Source organism: Corythoichthys intestinalis, chromosome 9 (genome assembly GCF_030265065.1).
Source record: "Corythoichthys intestinalis isolate RoL2023-P3 chromosome 9, ASM3026506v1, whole genome shotgun sequence".
NCBI lineage: Eukaryota > Metazoa > Chordata > Actinopteri > Syngnathiformes > Syngnathidae > Corythoichthys > Corythoichthys intestinalis.
Window position 1 is genome coordinate 18,732,864 of NC_080403.1, and position 25,018 is coordinate 18,757,881.

General features: G+C 37.5%; 1 protein-coding gene across 4 annotated transcripts in view; it reads right to left on the reverse strand.

The window, feature by feature from the left end:
• asic1b (acid-sensing (proton-gated) ion channel 1b) overlaps positions 1-25,018 on the reverse strand; it is a 448,754-nt gene that overhangs the window by 76,720 nt on the left and 347,016 nt on the right. For all 4 annotated transcript variants that reach the window (XM_057846227.1, XM_057846228.1, XM_057846225.1 and 1 more), the window contains 2 exons: positions 9,914-10,064; positions 5,916-6,043 (listed from right to left, as the gene is read on the reverse strand). In XM_057846227.1, coding sequence (XP_057702210.1) covers positions 5,916-6,043; positions 9,914-10,064 — 279 coding nt within the window. The remainder of the gene's footprint in view (positions 1-5,915; positions 6,044-9,913; positions 10,065-25,018) is intronic.

The window sequence follows — 25,018 nt, forward strand, 5'->3', positions numbered from 1 at the left end:
TTTACATCACGACAGAGCATGCGCAGAAAGGACACAGTCTGATAACTTTCCAAATCAACGTATACATAACAGGATTTTATTTTCAATCGGTTTGGGAAAAGAAATATTCCACCCCAACTTGCTTATTCCAAATAAGGTGTCATATGGAGTATTTTAATTTGGTTTGGTCTTGTATTTCAATTGCAATTGCAATTAGTGCTGCAATGATTAATCAATTAACTCGAGTAATTCGATTAAAAAAAAGATTCGAACTAAATTTTTCTGCTTCGAGTATTCGTTTAAGTAAAGCGGCGTTTTAATGGTTTGTTTTGAAAGTGTTTGCGTTTAGTTTTATTTATTTTAGTGGGTGGATACATTGCCCTCTAGTGGCAACAGTGACTACGACATAACTCATTTTACATGGCTTGATCCAACGACTCCCTGTTAAGACCAACATAAGCTAAGTTTTTGTTTGACTTAATGTTTTCTTAATGCATTTGTAATTTAGTTTATAGGTATATTTAGCCATTTTTTGTGGGAATATGTGTCTGAACCATTTGTTAAGAGCATTGTGGGAAAAAAAAGTTAGCATTTTATAGCATTTACGCCAGCGGACTTTTGCTATGTAATGTTCTTTTTTTTTGTACTTAGAGCCTCATTCAGTTATTTATTTATTTTTTTATACCGTTTGAGGCTCGACTAAGGCACTTTAATTTTTTTGTTCCTTATCCGATTGCTTGATTATTTGAACTAACTAGTTCATGGAATACTCGACTACTAAAATAATTGATAGCTGCAACACTAACTGCAATATTTGGCTCAATGTAAACCCGGCTACGAAAGACCTCCAATCCAGTGTAACTGGGAGGGGCTTGTATTTTTGCTTATTCCTATTAGACTTCACCATGGTGAAAACTTCCAAATGAAAGCAAATTAGAAACACATATACACACACACACAGAAACACAACAAAGAAAAAACAACGCAAACAACAGTGCTTACAGTTCCACCGAGACATAACCAAGAAACAAGAAAAAAACATAACCCCAACAATAACTACAATAACACACCAAATGGATCCAATATTGTTTGCATTTATTAATAAACTTACTGTGTAACTTAAAATTACTACTCATCATGGATTTTTAAAATTTCTTTTTAAAAATTCTAAAAGGTTGATTAATCACCATGAAAATGGATTGGATATTTATCACATTCAATGCCAGCCGATGAGTTAAGACACCTGGGAACTATTTTGAATTCTAAAAAAAACCATAATGTCTCTCTTTGAAAGGACTTCTGCTTGTGGAGTGGAGAATAACAAGGAGGGACAGTCTCCTAAACACACTGGCGGCATGCAAAATTCTCCCCTCACAGCCTGCCTGCAAGTCAAGTGTGGACGTGGAGCGACTCAAAGTCCTGTCCTCTATTTTTGGGGCCCCTTGATGGCATACAAGCTACAGGGTAGCACAGGATTTGTCTGGCTGAACCATTCACCAGAACAAGAAATCTCTTTCACTAGCCTTCACAGGCAGAATGCATAGTGTAATAATGTTGAGGCGCCCCATAGTGCTAAACTAACACAAGGGGTCATTTAAGCCTCTTTATGTGTGATTTCCACACGTTGGAATGAATCATTTTATTCAGTGACTACATGACCTATTCTACAGCCCACACTGTTCTTCTGACAGAACATGTTCTATTTCCACTATTTAAGTCAAGTGTTTAGGGCAAGTGACCCAGTTTGAAACATCACGGCAAATGTTACTTAGAGAGACCATCAGAATCCCGTGCGAGCTTGTTGAGAGATATTTTGAACTACGGAGAAAGGATCGCCATATAGCAGAAAAAAACTTAAATACCTAATTAAATTAGAAGTTGCAATTTCTAAAGAAAGGACAGAAAGAAAGACATCTAAAGAGATAGCATTCCAAATTGTGGTGGATGCTTTGGTCACCTCCCGTGGATTTTCAGTAGGGCTGAAGCTATCGAATATTTTAGTAATCGAGTAATCGACTGAAAATTCTATCGATTAATCGAGTAATCGGATAAAACATATTTTTTTAGGTAAAGAGCAATTATAAATATAGATGAGAAAACAAGACATTTCATCTAAATATTGAACCATTTTCAGTCAATCAATGTCTTTGTTTTCGATGTACATTGTTGAAAACAGCCAACAATTGCATCTCAAATCTGACAAAAAAAAAAAGACTAATTAACTGCTTTCACTCAAAAAACTTTTAGAGCTTGTAAAAAAGTATATATATTTCTTACGTAAAAACGTCATTACGCTTGATAACACACATCACTTAAAAGTTAGGTGTTTTTCCCACGCGTTTCAATTGAATTTCCACTTGTGCCAAGCTATAAATTCTAGTTAAGTTTTAAGTTAGTCTAAACTGTAAGTCCTGATAGGATTTTGAGTTTTTGCAGTGTTCAAAATAAATGCTGTGCTGTAATGGAGCACATTAGGCACCAGTGCTACTTGGTGTTTTATCCAGCAATGACTTGTGAGCTAAAATTGACAGTTAGCATTCAGTGGCGTCCCCAGGGGGTGGCCAGGGGTGGCCTCGGCCACCTCTATAAATTGGTTGGCCACCCCGCTTGCCAGTATATCGTTAGATTGTTGGAGCATCAGTTATGCATTGAATCCCAAATGAATGCATTTATTCTGTTTTGTTAAATGTAGGGCTGTCAAATTTATCACGTTAACGGGCGGTAATTAATTTTTTAAATTAATCACGTGAAAATATTTTTTTGCAATTAACGCATTCGCGGTGAGACTCGCTCACGCATTGCCGCAAACAGCCTACAATGGCTCCGTTTTACTTATATACACAGATCAGAGGCAGTGTGAAGTGAGTGGAGTAGATACAAGCATTCATTGGGGCCGTGCTTTTAATTGGCAAAAGCTTTGTCATCTCTCCCACAGCAACTATAAATATTGTGGGAAGCGACGTGGGTAAGAATGACAGGAGTTGATCTTTTTCTGAACACCCTTTGGTGTACCTAACGCAGAGAAGATATATAGCATTTGCACCACTTCCCATCATGCATTTGGGCAGAACAGTTAAGTCGCTACAGTATCATTTACTGAAAGCTCAACAAATACACTAGATAGCAATATTTAGTCACAATATACAAACTCACATTTATCCTTTAAAAATTACAAGTCTTTCTGTCCGTGGATCCCTTTCACAGAAAGAATGTTAATAATGTTAATGCCATCTTGTGGATTTATTGTTATGATAAACAAATACAGTACTTATGTACAGTATGTTGAATGTATATATCCTTCTTGTCTTATCTTTCCATTCCAACAATAATTTACAGAAAAATATGGCATATTTTAGAGATGGTTTGAATTGCGATAAATTACGATTAATTCATTTTAAGCTGTGATTAACTCGATTAAAATGTTTAATCGTTTGACAGCCCTAGTTAGATGTACACCTTATGCCTGATATATACATGACACAACAAAACAGAATTGTTGTGGAACTCAAAATGTTGACTGGACAGTTATGGACTATGCACATTAAATCATTGGTGGCATCAAATATTACACAATACACCAAAGTATATCAGTAGCCGCGTCCTTAAGTCTTTCTAATAGTTTTCCCCTGACCATTTTACTGCAACAATCTAATGAAAACCTGAAATTATGGCTTTTAGTTTTGGTGTGCCACCCCAAGATTTTAAGTGGCCCCATCTGGCCACCCCTATGAAAAATTTCTGGAGGCGCCACTGTTAGCATTATTAAGTTTTTATTTTACACCCTAATTACTCTACAGCGCTGTTTTCACAGATTAAATAAAGCCTCTATGTAAGAGCTAGCCACGCATTGACAGTGGTCATAATGAATAGAAACCTAGCCCTTCGCAGGCATAACGTTACGTGAGCGAGTGACAGTAACATTAATCTTATCTATGAGCGCTGAGAAGTGTACTGCTTTAAGATGGCGGCTGTTTTATTAACGCCGCAGAGTCGGTCATTTTGCATCTAGTTCTTCGTACATTTGATATCTATGACAAGCATCAGACGCTAACTGCTACTACCGTAGCAACATGTGGGAGTATTTTTTTAGCAACGTCGGCGCAGTTTGTAACGGCTGTCGGCTGCAGTAAGGTATTTTTTTTATTGCTTCTTCTTCTACGCCCGTGACGTCAGCGCGTTGTCCCGCATTAAAAGGAGTCCGGGCAAAATGTGATGCTTAGAGCTGGCAAAATTAAACGATTCCTCAAGGTGAATAAAATTACTCGTATCAGTTTTTAAACTCGAGTTACTCGAATTTCTTAAGTATTCGTTTCAGCTCTAATTGTAAGCCATTTCTTATTAATTTCGGGGCAATTTTGGGTCACTTCCTTGTTAACTCGTTGTGTGTCATTGACGATGCCAATCCATTTGGACTGGGGCGAATGAACATTGGATGTCTAGCGCTGTCAATCACACTGAAAGATGAGCATTCTCAGCTAGTCCTCCCAGTTTCAATATATTGGATGTCAGTCATTGTCAGTGGTAGTCACTGAGTTGATTATGGATTTTTTCCTTGTTAATTTTAGGGTACATACAGGCAGCTTCCTGTATATTTTGGGTCAGTTCTTGCACATTTTTGGGGCATTCTGGGGTTACCAGCTGCACATTTTGGGGCTTTTTCAGGTTATTTCCTGTTGATTTCAGGTCATGCTTTTCCCATCAGAAATGAAGGGCCTTTGGAAATAAAATTGATATTTTTGTCAAATTTTGGGGGAATCATACATTTTTGGCAAATCTGAATACAAATTTTGTGCACCTTGATTTCTTAATTCTTTTAAATTTGTAATTATATGAACTAGATAATAAGATGAGTTTTCAATTTCAAATTTTAAATTTTTTGCGATTGCAAATGAATTGTCAGAAAAACCTGCGTATAAAGATATAAATATTACTGTAAGTGGGCATCCCCACCACTAAGTAGCGACCAGCTAAAATACTGTAACTAACACTAACACTTGAACCTGCAGGAAATTGGCGACCATAATTCAAATTGAAAATTTTACCATCATATTAACTGTGCCAGAGCTTAGTGGAAGGCAGCACTAAGTGGGCGATACATGGTCGCTATGGTAACACCAACTATGGCATTCTTCTTGTAAACTAATGTACCATGAAAATGATTTTTCTAGGGTGGATTTAATTACAAACTGTTGCTTTAAGTTATTGATCTAACTCACTTTTCATTTGTATTGTTTGCGTATTTTGCTCCCACGGGTTCACTTTTAGTTCAAAGATGAGTGATTTTACATTTTTCATTCCAGCATTTCCAAGGAAAAGGCCACAAAAATAGATTCTTTGAATTGTTTTGGTCAGTTCGGACATTTAATTTCCCCCCTGGCTAAAAGCTAGTTATTGTATTGTATTAGATTCAATAACAGTGTAAAAAACCCACTGCGCTCCACTAACTACACTTTAGATGCCTTTTGCTACTAATTAAAGCCACAAAGGGCAGTACCGCATGTTTAAATGTTAAATGAGCACGGGTGGAAAAAGCCTAGTAAAAGCTCACAGAGGCTTCTGTGATGTGAGGACAGAAAGATGCAAACAGATGGTTGTGTGGCAAGGGATGGTGCGGGGGTGCGAAGATGAGGGTGTTGTAGCACGAGCTGAGCTGGGACCCCCGCCAGGACTGCATCAGGCGTGTTTGATGGTGAATGTCCCAAAACGAACCCTGAAATTCATCACTGCTATAATGGCCGGGACAATAAACAACTTTATGTGGCTGGTAAAAGAGGTCCGACGATGCCAAAAGGTCTAACAACATGTCCGACAGATTCGTTTTATAGGAAATCTCAGCAACCCGAGGGTCGCTGCCTAACTTCGGTTAAAAGTGAAACTACATTTCTTGTTTCGCTCATGTGTTAAGGAGGCCATACATCAACTTGGCTGAGACTCACTCGTTGTTCCTGACAGGAAACGAAGGTCTGGAAACCCGGCGCCACTCCGAAGCCCAACTGATCGATGAACGGCGGTTCGTCCTGCGTGTGGATCTGAACTTTGATGCCAGCTTCGAACGATGTCTCGTCTGATGACCAAAACAGAATGTCAAGGCATTAATCGAATCAAATTAATAAGATGTTGTCCAACGGAAATACAATTAGTTGACGATAGCACAACTATATTCATAGTTAGTACCGTATTGGCCCAAATATAAGACGGCCCTGATTATAAACGCCCCCTCTTTTTCAAGACTCAAGTTTGAAAAAACACTTGTTGAACACCAAATTAATTTTTATACAGAAAATTACAGTACATCCGAAACAAATGATTATAACAATATGTGAGAGAAAAAGCATGTTATTTTGCCTCATTCAAATCTTAATATCTGAACATTTAAATATGTAAACTAAAGATCAATCACATTTGTAAATGAATGGCTTCTGGTTTTTGAAATGTAAATAAACGAATCTATAGTGATAAAACAACAAAATTGCAGTAACTGCATTAACCATCAAAGTGAAGTCTAATTGTAACTGTAGTCTTGAAACAAATCTAAATAAGGACCGACATTGCAATAAACTAATGCAAACTGGTTAAACTAAAAGGAGTAGCTGAGATCTGACGTGACAGAACATCGCTTGCTTCAATGATATCTGGCGCTATCTAGCGTCGTGAAAGGGTGTAATGTCTAGACCGCAAATATAAGACAACCCCCCTCTTTTTCAGTGTTATTTCAATGCAAAAAAAAGGTCTTATATTCGGGCCAATAAGGTATAAGCGTTTGATGTATTTCGTGCTGTTGTTTGTTCTCTTTTGTCTCTCTCCTCTTCTTTTTTACTTTCTGACACCCCCATAATCCCTTCCTGATCATTGCTTTCACCTAATGAACTAAACACAATGAATAATCACAACGGGAGTATATCATACTACCAAGTGATACATTAAAATTGTTCAGACCAATAGACAAGTTCCCGAGGTACTTCCGCTTTACTTCCGCATTTCTGCTCGCGACTTCCGTTTTATACTTTCCCCAACCAAAACAACAGTGGAGCTGGAATGGCATTACTCATCAAGATCCCTCAAAAAAGATAATTTGGAAATGCCGCATCCATCTGCCATCATCACGACAGGGGAGGACAAGCACCATATTAGACCCCAAAAAAAACCAAATACGTCTGGAGCCGCAAAATGTAAAAATCTTACATAAGCCTCATAATTATGGCAACACATACTTTATGTATCAGTTTTAGCTATATTAGCCTACTATCAAAATGACTAAGTTGGCTAAAAATACATAATGAGCCTTTAAGATTTAATGTTCATTTTCCCTGCAGTGCATTCAACGCACCACGTGACTACTCTGTTGTATGATAGCACCTCAAGTTTAACTTCATTACAATATCAATGAATTGTTTCATTGCTTTTATTAAATTAAACAAATCCAATAAACAAATCTGATTTTTGAAGTCATTTTTATTTTGAGGTTTCGGAAAAACAACGAAATGGTACGTGCATAACATATCCCTTGTCTTTGATTTTCTGTATTATCTCGGTGTTGTTTTTGAAGTCTGCAAATAGGTGTTCTGATATGCTGATGAATGTCACCTTCATGTACTCACCATCTGTGAACGGTTTTCCATGCTTTATTATCTCCCGGGTTGCAACAAACTTGCAGCAGTAGTGAAGTATGGTGATGCAATCTACTTCTTAAGTCTATTTTTGCGCTCCTTTAAGTTCTTCAAAGGTAATGCAATCGTACTTTTTCTCTCACTGACTTCTCACCACAGAGTAAACATCTAGGCAATCCTTCCGCATTGACAATGAATGCAAATGATTCGGTCCAAGAAACGTTAAATCCTCTGTTTTCCTCAGTTATTTTTCTTTTTCCTTTTCGGATCCATGGCCCATCACACGGCCGTCGGTTTGTTTACAATAGCCACCTGCCTAGCATCCCGCCCTGCTGTTAAAAACGTGTGTCGCAGGCTATGACGCAAATCTTCAATGACAGAAATGTTGAAATTTAATATTTATTGTACACGTTTTTACAGCATTGGAAAACGCAAAGAATGTTTGTGTCATTTTTGTCCAACTACGGGAACCATATCAAAACAAAAAAGATATTTCACTCCCCTACCTTTTTCCATTTTCAAACATTTTTGATAATGCTTCTGGGAGCCACTAGGGCAGCGCTAAAGAGCCACATGCGGCTTTTAAAACACGGGTTGACGACCCCAAATATAGGTGCTTCCAGGAGTTCACACAACCAAGTGTGACTAAGAAAGTCCCGGAGTGTCATCCACATCGTGCTGAATAAATTTTTGGGGAATTCGTGGGTTCCTCTGGTTTGATTTGGCAGTTTAAAACTTTGCTTAATTCAAACGCCATACATGGTACCGCCCTATTTTCGCTCAGGAAACTTGTCTATAGGACACTCAGATTCCCATTCTCCATGTCAAGCAGCTGAACAGGACAGGTTAATTTTCAGGTTTTTTTTTAAAAAATTCATTCGTTAGTTACTTATACATTAACTAATGTAAGAAAAATAATGTGTTCTTCACTCAAACTCTTACATTTACCACAGCTAATTGCAAAATAATCATTTTGGGCAGCTGTAAAGGGTGACACAAAAACCAGGCCCCAAATTTGGATAGGTGACATTTATTGATTTTTTTTTTTCCAGGAATAAAAACAGATTTCAGCTAAAACTAGTTTATTCCTGATATGATGCATTATTCTTTGAAAAAAAAAATAGTTATAGCAACAGTCTCTTTATATTAAAAAAAATAATAATAAAAATAAATAAATAAATAAAAAACAGTAAATAGTGCTTATCCTAAGTTGGGGCCTGTTTTTTTGTCACCCTGTATTTACAGTTTAAACTATTAATATAGGTATGAAGATTTTATGATGTTACGCAGTTTTTCACCATTTGTGGCAAGGGTCGTTCTTATAATGCAAAAATAACACTTGTTTTAGAGGAGACATTTATAGCTAGAGAAGCGGGGTACCAGTACTGTGGATTTTCTTTTTTTCTAGCTACTAAGAAAAGCCCAGGCAGAGCAGCTGGGATTCATTCAAGTGTAGGATGTCTGCTTCCTGCTGCATTTTCCACCCCGCTTGATGCTCGTTATCACCTTCTGCGTAAAAGTGCCAGGCTACTTTCAATTAAAGGGCTCAGCAACATGCGCTGATATCATTATGTGCAGTTACAAGCTTAAATAACCAAACAGAAGTCTGAGCCACATATTTTTTGAGCATTAGTTTTATTGTGTGTGTGTGTGTGTGTGTGTGTGTATAACATTAGGCAAAGAAATTCACAGTAGAAGGCAGCAAGGCCATTAACTACAGCTGGACCATCAATGGAAGTGCCTGTCGTCTCCATTGATTTTGTGTCTGATGAATGCTTCTGTCTATTTGGCGAATTATGTTGAGCACGAGCAGAGCATACCACTGATCAAGTTGTATTGCAATGAAATCCGATTGATCTATTTGTCTTCATATGGGCAACACATTCAACGAAAACTGCTTGTGCAAATGCTTTTAGATTGTGGCGAGTGGATAGCATTATCGCTAATGCTAACAGCCACGGAACAAAGACAGACTACATGACATCAGCGATTATGTTTGGAACACATTCAGTGGCACTTTCGCATCACAGATGCTACTCTCCATATCAATCAGTGTTTTTCAGCGTAGACAATTTTGAGTTGGCCATCTGCACCTAATTTCATGCAACCTCAAGCACTAAAACCTTTGACATAATGAAGACTTAATATCTTATCATGGCACCACCTCATCTTCAGTTTGAGCCAGGAACAACACTTTCAATTAAAACAGTGGACTGATTTGGAATCTGCTTAAATCATTTGGAGCAGTCAATCAAAACACTTGCAGTAATTGAATTTGGTGGACACTTTTGTTACTGGCGTTCTGAGCCAATTTGCAGAACTCTAACCTGTTTCTCCCCACACAGGCAAGTATTCGTCTTGCTGGATGTCGAGCATCAGCTCCAGACCGTTGCCCATGCCGCCCTTCATGGTCAACAGCAGCGGTCGCCCGTCCTGGCCAGAGTTGAAGGTGTAGCACTTTCCATAGCGTGTGAAGATCTGACAAAGACAAAAATAATGAATACATAACTCAAATCCAATATAAAGAAACCACAAGAGTACATAGTGTATGCATTTTAGTCCGTCATTTTCCAGTCGTGACACTAAAAAGCACAGCTGTGACCTATTGGCCAAAGGATGCCTGCCAGTCAACTAATGGAAATATAATTGAATATAACAGACATTAGGAAATGGAAAGCAATGGCCCGCATCCAGAATACAATGTGCGGTATTTGTGAGGCTTGAATGAAAGCATCCACTCTAAATAACTAACCAGTTTAACCTTCATATTGACATTCTCATGGGAAAAAAAATCAAGAAAAAAATAAAATCTTAAATACAGGATGGACATTTAGAGGAATTATTTGTCATTTTGGGAGCCCCGCCGCGCCCCTGAACTCACCCATTTGTGCACTACGGTTGCAACGAGTAATCGTTGATCAAATTATCTATGATTAATGGATTAGAGATACCATTTACCGAAACAATTATTCAAATCCTCTTTCATTCTACTCTTAGCAGTAAACACTAACACTCTCAGATTTTTTGTAATCATTGATGCAAGCACACTGGTTATTTTTGTAATTAATCAAAATAAGATTTTGATATATTGATGTATGAGGCGAACAGTCAACTAATCGAAAATTACCGCTAATCAATAATTAGTCGACTATCTAAATATTTGTTGAGATGGCCCAATTCTGTACAAATGTTTCCTAGTGATGATGCATGTATTTTAACTTAGGACATGTTAACGCTAACTTAACTCACAAATTAATTAACACCAGAGCCAACAAAAAAGAAAACACTTTCAGTGCCATTGACGATGAAAGATGTCCAATCATTTGGCACCTGCATCCTTCTCCTGTGGACTGAAATTTGTTTCTCACTAGTTGACGTCCATTTGAAGTGAGTGTCCTGCAGCTACTGAATATTCTTTCATTCGCTGCCACCCCTCCCACTTCAAATGGCTTGGACATCCTACCACTGTCAATGGCAGCCATGGGTTTTCGCCAATGAGATTTTTGTCTGCTTCAACTGTGTCTGAACAGATTCAAAGGTAGGGCTTACTCAGAGTATGCTACTTGTTTAAACATCTATATATGCTACCTAGCATGAGCAGCTTTAAAAGCTCATTAAAACATGACAGGAAAAGTAAAGTCAGAATAGATTTAAGACTATTACCACTATATAGACTACTTTTTAATTTTTCAATGGTTTGCATGCATGACATTGCGATTAATCACAGTTAAATGCAATAATTGCGATTAAAATATTCAATACATTTAATTCCACAGCACCCCATTGAAAGTTAAAAATAATATAAAATAAAAATACCATCGCACACCTGTAACACAATTTGATGTAAAGTTGGGTGAATATCAAGCAAGGACGCACAAAAAAGTGTCAGGGATCCATGCCAGGATTTGAACAAGAATTCAGCCATTTTGATTTGAAGCAGCCATTACATGCAAACTATATTAGGGATTTTGACCAAATTAGCTATAAGCGGCTTTGTCATTAAATGCAAATTGTCTTTTGGGGGAGCCTCAATAATCCGTAAAACACACTCAATTTTGTATCCTGATGAAAATTAATGTATTTCAGAGATAAGAACACGCACAAAACGAAATAGGAAAATGAAAAAAGATCTGCCTCTGACCCCAGGACAGGCAGTATATTTTACCTGCATGGATTGTGAGGGGCTGATTATTACCGTTTTTTGTCGCATCCTCAAATAATACTGCTTTGATAGTTTACAAGCCACCTGCTCCAAGGTTTTATGACAAACTACTTAAATTCCACATCGAATAGCGCAGATCTATTGAGCTCAAGAAATCGAATTTTATCAAGAGAGGAGTGTGTGTTATAGATTAAGAGTTAGGACGGTGCTTCGTAAGAGTATTTTAGACAGACATTATCCCCAAAATATACGAGTGACGACCTTTCAAGTGGGTCCAGAGTGTTTGCACCGCCAACACGCTACGGGCGGGGGATGCACAACATTGATTTTACCATCCTTCAAAAACGCTCCTCTCACCTTCATCACGTCACACTTCACCATCGCCCTTTGTGATATCGTGCCAGCAAATCTGGTGGCATCTAAACCTGCTAATTATGCTTTACACAATACGCAGTAAGACAAGCTGAATGAAAAGCCCCCGGCATCCAAAACAAATGGCTCATTTGTTTAACAAGAAAGCAATTATCAGGGACAATCACTACTGTTTTTGTCAAAAAGACGGTGTGAGAAAATGATGTTATCATTTAAGATTTTTGGGAATAATACTGAACAATAAAACTGAACAGCTTTGCTGCTGCAACAGGTATTACACACAGTAGGGGTGTAGCAATATAGCAAGATTGACACAAAAACATTACTTCAACCACGCTTCCCAGTCAAATTTAACTCCACACATAGTGCCATTAATGCACTCAAACATGATCTTTTAAAGCTAGTCCTCCCACTTTAAATGAATTGGATGTCTTACGTTTTCAATGGTGTGCAATAAGTTAGAAAGACACTCATGTGTACAACAATATTGCAATAATATCGTGTTGCTGAATCTATTTGCAGAAATTCTCATAGTTCAGTAAGGAAGACACAAATCTTTACAGATATTCCGCGACAGTGCAAAAATAAACATTATTCAACCATTTAGAAATGTTTTGCATTTCCCTTTAATATGTTTTATCCTAGAATACCATAGACATATTTCCTGACCTTTGCATTTAAGCACATTGATAATGAAAGGCAATTGGAACACTCGTTATATAACTGTACTGTATATATTATACAGTGGTACTTTGGCATACGAACGCATCGACATACAATTTTTTTTTTTACATATGACGTCTAATTTGACACGTCATATGCTCGAGATATGGTGATTTACGAAAGTGTCGTAATTTCATTGGACATTCTTGTGAAAGAAATCATCTCGGGTCCCAAGCAGTGTCGTTAATCTTACTCTAAAAAAGTAATTAATTACTGTTCCAAATTACTTCCCCCAAAAAGTAATTGAATTAATAACTCAGGTACCTGATGTAAGAGACATTAGTTACTTGGCAGAGAAAAAAAGCCTAAGCCCTAACCCTAAGAAAAACAGGTCACACTATGTGAAGTTCAAAGGGTTTTTGGCACAATTGGCCCTAGCCCAATTCTTTACCCGAAACTCAACTAGACACAGGGGTACTGCGGATATAGTGAGAACTAGATAAGTAATCTTTGCTATGTTTGGAAGTCATTTAATGTTGTGAATTAACCGTTAAAGTTGTTAAAATTGCTCCCTTTATTGCATTAGTTTCCTTTTGTCAACTTTCGACATGTGAAAGTTTTAAAACTGTTTCATCATTTAAAGATAGATTCAAGTCAAGATTTTGCCAATTTATGAGTATTTCAGATAAAAAAGTTACTTAGGTTTGCTAGGAAGGTTCTCTACAACTGCTACTACTGCTTTAAGATGGCGGCTGTTTACTAACACCAGCAAGTCTATCATTTCGCATCTAGTTCTCTATACATGGTATATCTATCGTAGCATAATGTGGGCGTAGTTTGTAGTCTATCGGCTACAGTCAGGTTTTATTGGAGCCATGGCCAACGGCGTCACAACTCCATTTCCTCCTCCCCACTCTCCTCCTCTCTCACTTTTCTCACGTCATTCAACCAACGTAGTAACGCTAGTAACGCACAACTTTACATCCTCTGAAACCGTAACGCCGTTGCAAAGATGAGAAAAGTAATTTATTAGATTACTCACAACTGAAAAAAATAATGCTGTTAGTAACGCTGTTATACTCTAACGCTGTTATTGACAACACTGGTCCCAAGAAGGTTAATGCAGGTCGTAGTTGTGGTGAAACACTTGTTATATAAATTTATATATTATAAAGTGGTACCTTGACATACGAACGCATCGACATACGTTTATTTTTTACACACGACCTAAAATTTGACTAGTCATATGCTTGAGATATGATGATTTACGACAGCGTCATAATTTCATTGTGAAAGAGATCATCATCGGTCCCAAGTAGGTGGTAGTTGTGGTGAAAAAAGGAAGAAGGTGACGCTTACCATTGAAATGTAGAAAGAAATCAAACAAAAATGTGAGCGTGGTGTGCGAGTGAACTGGCTAGACAATACGACAATGTCTCCTCCGTCCGCCAGTAAGTTAAGGTGACAATAAATAACGCTTTTTTATGTGCAGATGCTATTTGTAACATACATAAAAACTATGTAGTGTTCAGTAACTAGTAGATTTTTGCAGGGTTTTTTTGGACTGAAAATGTAGGTGGAAAAAAACTTAACTTTGCAATTATTTTATACTGCGATCCAAAATAACCAGTTTCCCCAGCCCCCCACTTTCCAACCCACACTATCATTTTGGCAGTTGAGTGTTCTGACTACCTGGCTACTGAAAACCCGACTGGAGGATGTGCTGTGCATATAGAAGGTACGGAAAACCTTCCTCCCTGAAAACTGAAAAAGAGCGTACCAGCAGTTGAAAAAAGCTTTGACTGTTGGTTCAGTGGTCAGCATGCTCAACTGGCACAGTGACAATTCGGATTCAAACACTGGTTACAACAGGAGGAAGGGGGGGTGAGAAAGGGAGTGCAGTTATGTCTGATTACAGTCGTTTGCTGTATAATAACAGTTAAAATGTACAGGGGTTGGACAAATTATTGAAAAAACCTTAAAAAAATCAACAAAAACTAATTTAATATGGTGTAAGTCCACCTTTTGCGGCCATTACAGCCTCAATTCTCCGAGGTATTGATTCATACAACTTGTGAATTGTTTACAAAGGAATTTTAAGCCATTTTTCAGTTAGAATACCTTCAAACTCTTTTAGAGACCATAGCGGTGGAAATCGACGTCTTAATTGAATATATAAAACTGACCATAAATGCTCAATAATGTTGAGGTCTTGGGACTGTGCCGGCCATACGAGATGCTCAACGTCATTACAATGTTTCTCATGCCATTCTTTAACAAATATGCTCAATGATTATGATGCCAAAATGTTAGGTGTTTCCATTATTTTATCCAACTAACTTATAGTTCTTTTTTTACTGTAGTTTGTTGCTAGTTCGACAGTAAATCTTTTACGTCCCCCCCCCTTTTTTTTCACAGTATACTTTAAAAATTTCTTTTAACCGTTTTTTTTAATAGAGTGTATGTTTTCCCGACTGTGAGACAAAACAGGCTTTATCTATTCTTTCCAAAATAAACCTCCCAGTCAGCCACCTGCCTGCGTGTACATGTTAACAGTGTGAAGACTAACTTAAGGCTAGGCCCGAGTTGCTGTGGTAACCGTCTGCATTGAGTCAAGTGTTGCAAGCAGAGGGAGGGGAACCCGTGGTGACCTTGGGACAGCAGGATGGGAGTCTTTATTAAGAGATTTCTTCACAACACGACAACTCTTCCATTTGGCGTCAAAGCAGCGCTCCTCCCGCCCCACTTAGACAATCAAGCCAGTCACAAAGAAGCAGCCAACATTTCTGTTAATGCACAAACCAAAAAGCTCGAAGGTGATTCTCAAAGAAAATCTAATTAAGTATAACAACAGGGACACTGAGAATAAGATAGCTCTTGTCTATTTAACATAAAAGTTAAGCAAATATTTGTAATCCCTAAGCAGCTTTTCTTACAAATCCCATATTGCAGTCACATCGCACTCCCAGCCTTCATTTATAATGACTATCAGATGGCGCCCGCCGGTGTGTAAAAACATCAGGCGTCATCGACCCATTTGTGTCGACGCACAAAAAAAAAAAAAAAAAAAAAAAAAATGCTACCATCTTGGCTGAATAATTCACAGAGTGACAGCCCGAGAGTGTTGAGACCGCCCTGGGCGTTCAGTCCCTGTGAGAGTGCCAAACAGAGACACCCACCAATAGAGAATTAAAAGAACTACGATTCCTGTCTTTGCCATTGATATCAGGCGGAACATTGTGCGAAAAATGGTGTTTTAATAGTCACACAAAAGTAGAAAAAAAAACACCTGTGAGAGATGGGTTGCTCACAGATGAAGGTGCCTGTCAGTTCACTGAATAAAAGACATCAGTGGCCCAAATAAATCTGAGGTGCATGCCTTATGAAAAAGTTGAAAGCAGACATGCTTTTGTTTGATTTATAAGGTTCCTACGCTTTTAAAACGCTAGTTTTCATGTCAAGGTGAGTGGCAACTACAAGTCCAGAGTGTGAAAGAAAAACAAACCACTATTTTTTATCGTACAATTGCAATTATTATTAGGGGTGGGGTGTAAGGATGTATCGAAATGGATCAATACTTCGGTTGGTTATGCAATGATCCAAACAAATGTTTAGGGTTCGGTTTAGGGGGAGGTTTGGGATTTAGGGGTAGGGGCCTCAGTAAATAAAATCAGAGTCCAAACCTTCATGGAGTCATTCCAGCTACAAAGTGTGCAATGCAGAAGATTGCCTGTATGCTTGTTGGGAACATTGTAGAAATTTAAGCACTTGGAACTGCAATACTGCCTCTGTTACCGTCTTCATGTAAATAGGTATGTTTACATGGACAAAATTTCTTCAATCCGATCAGCGTTTAGATTAAAATTCTGATCCGATGTCAATGGACACTAAAAATATGGATCAGATTAGGTCTTGCATGTTCATGCATCAGAACTTCAGTCCATACATTTCATAATATCATTAATTATGAAGTCTATAGTCAGTCGGAATAAATTATTTTGTTTTTAAAGTTTTTAAAGATTTATCATCAATTTGCATGTTTTGTTTTGTTTTTTACACCAGCATAAAAATGTAGTGTGCACATTTATAAAAATCTTATTTTTTAACCAAGTGTTTGGTAAAGTGTTCATTACAAACAAAAACTTAGCATTTTGATGCATTCTCTTCTTCTTGTTGTAAATGAATTAATAGGTGCAAAGGAGTTTTTTTTGTTTTTTGTTTTCTTTCATGCAACATACCAAAATAAAGTCCATGTCTGCTCGGTCTTTTTTGCACACGAACGAGACGTATTTGTAATTACCAATGTGGTGAGGTTCATTTTTCCCACAGTATATGAAGGCAACATGACCAAATATACCAGAAAAATAGTAGAAGAAGAGGAAGACCTACCAACTGGCAACAACAAAACATCCTTATGTCCATTCAGACATTAAACGTTAGCGCTATTTCGTCTATTTTTCCCCATTTTTCAACCATCAGTTCTTTCAACATTTCTAAGCTCTTTTAATATCTCCAGCAACGTGTTTGTCTCATATACAGACCAGTTTAGTCTTGCAAAAGTTGCTGTTACCCTGTCTGCTGCTCGCACTCCTTTACTAGCTTCTGGGAATACTAACAGAACGCATATACTGACATCCAGAGGTGGGTACAGTAGTCAAAAAATTTTACTTTAAGTAATGAGTAACTTTGTGAGTAACTGCTCACAGTGTGATATTTTTTTAAACAATGGTATTTTTTTTCTGAGTACAACATCGTCTATATGGACTGTTATTATTATACTGTACTATAACCTATTACATGACCATATTAAGTACAAAAATGGATAAAAATCATCGGATTCAAACTAGAAAATGAAACATTACTTGTCCAAAGAGCTAGCGTGCCCTCTAGTGGAGAAAAAACTATTTTCTACCATGATTTGAAAACATTATACATATACATATACATATACATACAGTGCCTTGCAAAAGTATTCGGCCCCCTTGAACCTTGCAACCTTTCGCCACATTTCAGGCTTCAAACATAAAGATATAAAATTTTAATTTTTTGTCAAGAATCAACAACAAGTGGGACACAATCGTGAAGTGGAACAAAATTTATTGGATAATTTTAACTTTTTTAACAAATAAAAAACTGAAAAGTGGGGCGTGCAATATTATTCGGCCCCCTTGCGTTAATACTTTGTAGCGCCACCTTTTGCTCCAATTACAGCTGCAAGTCGCTTGGGGTATGTTTCTATCAGTTTTGCACATCGAGAGACTGACATTCTTGCCCATTCTTCCTTGCAAAACAGCTCGAGCTCAGTGAGGTTGGATGGAGAGTGTTTGTGAACAGCAGTCTTCAGCTCTTTCCACAGATTCTCGATTGGATTCAGGTCTGGACTTTGACTTGGCCATTCTAACACCTGGATACGTTTATTTTTTAACCATTCCATTGTAGATTTGGCTTTAAGTTTTGGATCATTGTCCTGTTGGAAGATAAATCTCCGTCCCAGTCTCCGGTCTTGTGCAGATACCAACAGGTTTTCTTCCAGAATGTTCCTGTATTTGGCTGCATCCATCTTCCCGTCAATTTTAACCATCTTCCCTGTCCCTGCTGAAAAAAGCAGGCCCAAACCATGATGCTGCCACCACCATGTTTGACAGTGGGGATGGTGTGTTCAGGGTGATGAGCTGTGTTGCTTTTACGCCAAACATATCGTTTTGCATTGTGGCCAAAAAGTTCAATTTTGGTTTCATCTGACCAGAGCACCTTCTTCCACATGTTTGGTGTGTCTCCCAGGTGGATTGTGGCAAACTTTAAATGAGACTTTTTATGGATATCTTTGAGAAATGGCTTTCTTCTTGCCACTCTTCCATATAGGCCAGATTTGTGCAGTGTATGACTGATTGTTGTCCTATGGACAGACTCTCCCACCTCAGCTGTAGATCTCTGCAGTTCATCCAGAGTGATCATGGGCCTCTTGGCTGCATCTCTGATCAGTTTTCTCCTTGTTTGAGAAGAAAGTTTGGAAGGACGGCCGGGTCTTGGTAGATTTGCAGTGGTCTGATGCTCCTTCCATTTCAATATGATGGCTTGCACAGTGCTCCTTGAGATGTTTAAAGCTTGGGAAATCTTTTTGTATCCAAATCCGGCTTTAAACTTCTCCACAACAGTATCTCGGACCTGCCTGGTGTGTTCCTTGGTTTTCATAATGCTCTCTGCACTTTAAACAGAACCCTGAGACTATCACAGAGCAGGTCCATTTATACGGAGACTTGATTACACACAGGTGGATTCTATTTATCCTCATCGGTCATTTAGGACAACATTGGATCATTCAGAGATCCTCACTGAACTTCTGGAGTGAGTTTGCTGCACTGAAAGTAAAGGGGCCGAATAATATTGCACGCCCCACTTTTCAGTTTTTTATTTGTTAAAAAAGTTTAAATTATCCAATGAATGTTGTTCCACTTCACGATTGTGTCCCACTTGTTGTTGATTCTTGACAAAAAAAATTAAATTTAATATCTTTATGTTTGAAGCCTGAAATGTGGCGAAAGGTTGCAAGATTCAAGGGGGCCGAATACTTTTGCAAGGCACTGTATATATATATATATATATATATATATATATATATATATATATATATATATTTAATATACTTGTTCAATTCTCAGTTCAAGCTCAGTTGTTGTTGAAGCGTTTGAAAGCTTAGGTTTAAAGAAATTCTAAATATCCATTGTCTGCTGTAGTTTAGGCTAAGCAAAGCAAAGGACCGTCTTTAAGGTGCTTTTCACATGATCTGTTCGAAAGATAATTTTGACGCATTATGAAATACTTACTCCTGTAGGATTCTTGTTCATTTCATTCATTGTTATTGTTTGTTTTATTGGTTTAAAACTTTATAGACAACATTTTAACGGCTACGTCTTTATTTTAAAGGGGAAGTTCAGAATTTTCGAAATTAGGCTTAATCTTCGAGTTGGCAGGGGTATAATTAGTCCTTGGAGTTGATTTGAACAAATTCCGTATAGTTTTTCAGTTATTTGTTAGTTTCAGCCAGCACGTGTCAATGATGGTTGAAATCAACTCCATCAACTAAATAAATCCATGCTTAGTCGAATATTAAGCTTTATGTGAAAAATTCTGATATTCTCCTTTAAATTCAATTCTCGGAAAGTCAATTACATGCGATAACCTTTTTCTATTGTCATTCCTATGTTGAGGCCACAAATGGCGAAGAATTGGCGAAAAGCAACTGATAAATTTTAAAATAACTTAGTTACTTTGATAATGAAGTAATCAGTAAAGTAACTACATTACTTTTTTTGAGGCGTAATCAGTTATTAAATTACTTTTTCAAGTAATCAGTGACAACACTGATAATTGCCCAGCTCTAGCATACGGCCTACAATCAGGTTGACGTTAAAATGCTTATTAAGGCTCCTAGAAATAGAACGCCAAGTAGATTTGTATGGTCGACATATAACTCAATAGCTGCCACTGAGAGCAATAGATATCACACCTGCTAATTATGCTTTTCAACGACACAAAGTGTGGCGAGATGAGCTGGATGAGAAGTCCAAAGCATCCAAAACAAATGACTCACTTGTTCAACCAGCAAACAATTATCAAGGACAATTTTGCCCCCTTTTGTCAAAAAGACGAAAAAAGGAAGCAAAAAAATTCTGACATTCTCCTTTAAATTCAATTCTCGGAAAGTCAATTGTGTGTGATAACCTTTTTCTATTGTCATTCCTATGTTGAGGCCACAAATGGCGAAAAATTGGCGAAAAGCAACTGATAAATTTTAAAATAACTTAGTTACTTTGATAATGAAGTAATCAGTAAAGTAACTACATTACTTTTTTTGAGGCGTAATCAGTTATTAAATTACTTTTTCAAGTAATCAGTGACAACACTGATAATTGCCCAGCTCTAGCATACGGCCTACAATCAGGTTGACGTTAAAATGCTTATTAAGGCTCCTAGAAATAGAACGCGAAGTAGATTTGTATGGTCGATATATAACTCAATAGCTTCCACTGAGAGCAATAGGCATCACACCTGCTAATTATGCTTTTCAATGACACAAAGTATGGCGAGATGAGCTGGATGAGAAGTCCAAAGCATCCAAAACAAATGACTCACTTGTTCAACCAGCAAACAATTATCAAGGACAATTTTGCCCCCTTTTGTCAAAAAGACGAAAAAAGGAAGCAATATGATTTTATCTAATTGGCTGCCATTGACGACGATAAACCTCCAATCCACTGTAAACAATTTCTGCCAAGTCCTAACCCTTTAAAAAAAACAAAAATTGTCAGACTATTTCAGGACAAACTGTTGATGAGCCACTCGGCAATGAGTCACGTACTTTTCACATTTCCCACGAGAGCCAGTGGGAGAAAAACAGGGCTATTAAATAGAATAAATATTATACTTTCATTCATCAAGTACTTAGAAAGTGCGGCCACAGTCCAATGCTAATGCAGGGCAAAATAAGCACAAACACCATAACCTTTTAAGATGATAAGCAGCACCCACCACTGATTAATGGGCGACCTTATTTTGCTCATTCAGCTCATTATTTCTCTCTTCTGGGACTTCACCAGAGTGGCCCTGTAGAATTGCAAAGTTCAAAACAAGCCTAATAGTATGAACAAAATAAAATCTTAGACAAGTACTTTGTGGCTGCCCCTGTAAACAAGCGTGTTCCCTTTTGGACGCCAATCCCCGGAATCCCACTTTGGCCCACTTCGGGATTCCTAATGAAGTTCTTTCGCGGCATATGGCGCCTGCAGTTTTTGCTAACAAGCATTACTATTATGTATGCTTACTCACAGTGAAAATGGGAGACATGGTATACTGCTGTTAACAAAAGTGTAACAAAAAGGAAATCTTACGATGATTGTTAAAACAATATACAATATGCCATAGAACACATTGACATTGATAGATGTCCAGTTCATTTGAACCAGCCATCCCACCTAGTTCAAATGGATTGGATGCCTATCGCTGTCAATGGCATTGAATGAAGCACTTTAAGCTTTGATTGAATAAGCACTTTAAAGGCATTTCACAGGGCTGAAGCTTAAAGCCTTTGCTGTTCTTAAACCATCATTTTTTCATACCATCCATCAATTTTCTCAAAATATTAACTGTGATAAACTCATTCACTGCCATTGGATACATTTACATGGACACATTTTTTTAGATTAAAAGCCTGGTTGGAAGAAAATGCTTCATGTTAGGCCTGCACAATATATCGTTTGAACATTGCCATCGGAATGTGCGCGTGCGCAATAGTCCCATCGCAGGACATGCAATAGTTTTTTTTTTGTCTGTTTGTCTTGAACATGTAAACTTTTGTTTTGCTTCATAATAGCAACAAGTGTACAGAGACATGGCCACCTCGATCCCATATATATATTAGATCCCTTAGCCTGGATTAAACGGTATTATATGAATACAGGTAGTCCCCGCAGGAGTCTCGTCTGCCATTTTGTCTCCAGTCGTTTTTATTTTTTAGTCACGTAACAGTGCCTTATTGTACCTCACAGTATCTTATTTTTTACTTTATTAATATGACGTGTTGTCCTCAATAAACATTCAAGTTGTTCATGCTAACATATTTACAAATCTCATAGCAAATCGCTCACGCATAATTTCACAAACTGTGGCTCTAAACTTAATTACAAATCCATACACAAACATATATGAGCTGAAAGAACTTACAGCTTTTTGAGGGCCAAACCAGAGTAAAGCTGTCCTTTATCCTTGTCAGACGAGTCTGCTTGTCAGTCATGCAGTTCAGCAAGAACCAACGCTGCCACCAGAGGACAGTGTAAACTTCTTTAAAAAATAAATACAATACTTTTGGACTTTTTGGATAGTTATTTTGTAGGGGTACTTAACGTGTTAATTCCAATTTACGCGGAAATTCGGGTTACGTCGCCAGCGTAGAACCCGAACTCCTTCATAACCCCGTGACTACTTGTACAAAGTGGTCATGGTAAGTCTTCAAACGGGAGCTATTGAAGTCATCTGCTGAAAATTCGTCTAGTTTTAATATCGCAATATATATCATGCAGCCCTACTTCATGTACACACTGCATACTCTGAGCTGATCTAGCCCATTCCTATGGCCTATTTCGATCAACATTTTATTTCGAACACAAAGTGTGGTTTATGTCACTTTATAATCTGATCGGTGCTCATGAAAACATTTTTTCCAAAATTTTGGAACAAACCATCTTTACCGCGCATGTTTCTGATGTCAGTGCTATATGGTGGAAAACACAGACAAAGCTGAAAAAGCAGTTTCTGCTCTCACACCCCTCAATAAAATACACTGCTGTATTTTAAGCCAAAAGAACTTGTGTCTGACAGAACAATATGTCTATATGCTGCCATAGCAGATTCATTGCACATTAAGTCCCCGAACTATTTTTAATTTGTCCGTTTTACCCTGAAAACCCCTTTTACAGACGTCACACAACCGCTTTTGTTTCAACCCAGCCATAAAAAGAAGGTAAGTCATTATATTTATTATTCAAAATGTCTGTCATTTTTAGCTTAGAATCATTAATTGATGTCTAATATTTCGTTTAAAAAAAAAAATGACTTAAAAAAATTACTTACTCGCATATTTTATAGTTTTAAACAAATTACATCACAATGAAAAAATTGGCGTCTGTAAAAGAGTCGCGGATATCAACCTCGTAACTATCACTTAATTGTATTTTTTTTTCATTACTTTCGCATTTTCCCCAATATTTTAGATGCTAAATATTTGATCCCAACAAAGAAAAATTGAAAAAAAAAAAAAAAAAAACCATTTAAAAGGGTAAATATATGAAAATGAAAATCTCGATAACTCCTTGACATCTGCGATTTCTGCATCGCGACCCTTGTTATATTACTATATTTCACCCATAAAACCCCGAAAAAATCCAGCTGTGGCCATTCACAGCTGTGTCTTGGCACTCAATGATACATGCTATATGGAGTTTTTGGATCGAAACAAGGTTAGTACGCGATAATATCTCGGTAAAATCATGGCGTTTTTAATTCTGCTCTCGCATGTTCTCATCTCCAGTTAGGGTTTTGCTGTTTGAATTTTTAAATTTTTTTCAAAATGCCCTCCTGTTCAATTTTTTCCCCCCAGTAAATTGACATTTTAAGCTTTCCAATGATGTATCACACATGCAAATTGGACAATTTTGAAATTTGGACAAATTGGTGGTTTCAGAGCGGAACTTCAAGTCACCTAAGTGTTTTCCGCCATATACACATTTCTGTTATTACCGGAAGCTGTCAGAATCAGAGCGAGCGAAAGACATGGCGGGCTAAAGACTGAACTCTTTGTCTGAGAGGAACAAGTTTGTGGAGCTATTAAATGATCTTGAAGATTGTTGTAGGAAAAAAAAAAGAATAAAATGCTAAAGAATGCTAACATTATAGTAGAAATTGACACAGCAATGTTTTGTTGACATGAAAGTCACAACGGCTTCTTCTTCCACAACTGTTTCAAAATAATTTGTTCCGACCAAATGTGTGATGCATGAATCCTAATCGGATCAATATTTCTACTCTCCATGAAAACAGTGCATCCAATCATAATTTTAATCTGAACTCTGATCGAATTTAAAGAAATTTTAATCCAACTAAACGTAGACACTGATGGCCATAGACGTCCGATTCATTTGAACTTGTAGGACAAACAAGTTAATCAGGATGAGTGCAAAGGAAAATGAATACACAATAAACTCCGCTCAGCTTAAACCGTCTTAAATTCATCAACTTGACACATGAGATAGTATTCCTGGAGCAATCAGAACGTATTTGTTGTTCTTCTGCAAAATTTGTTTTTTCACCTTCAACTGGGAAACAAATTCACGAGGCATCAAGATTTATTTTCCTCTGAAGGAGACAACCCTTCCACGCACCTACATATCGGTGCTACAATGTTTGACAACATGTCAAAACGAAGTTCCCTCTTATTAGGCTTCATTGCCCCCCTACTCTAAGCTGGAGTACTGCTCAATTGACTGGGTGATATACACCTCCATTGGTCGCCAGTCAATCACAGGTAGGGCTGGGCAATTGTACCATCATGATACTTGATCCCCCAAAATTTTGAGGCAGATTTACCTAAACAGTCATGAGAATTAGAATCCTGTGTTGCCTTAGTTAAACATGGCATAATCAAATCCAAACAAATCAAATGTATCTATATAGCACTTAACAA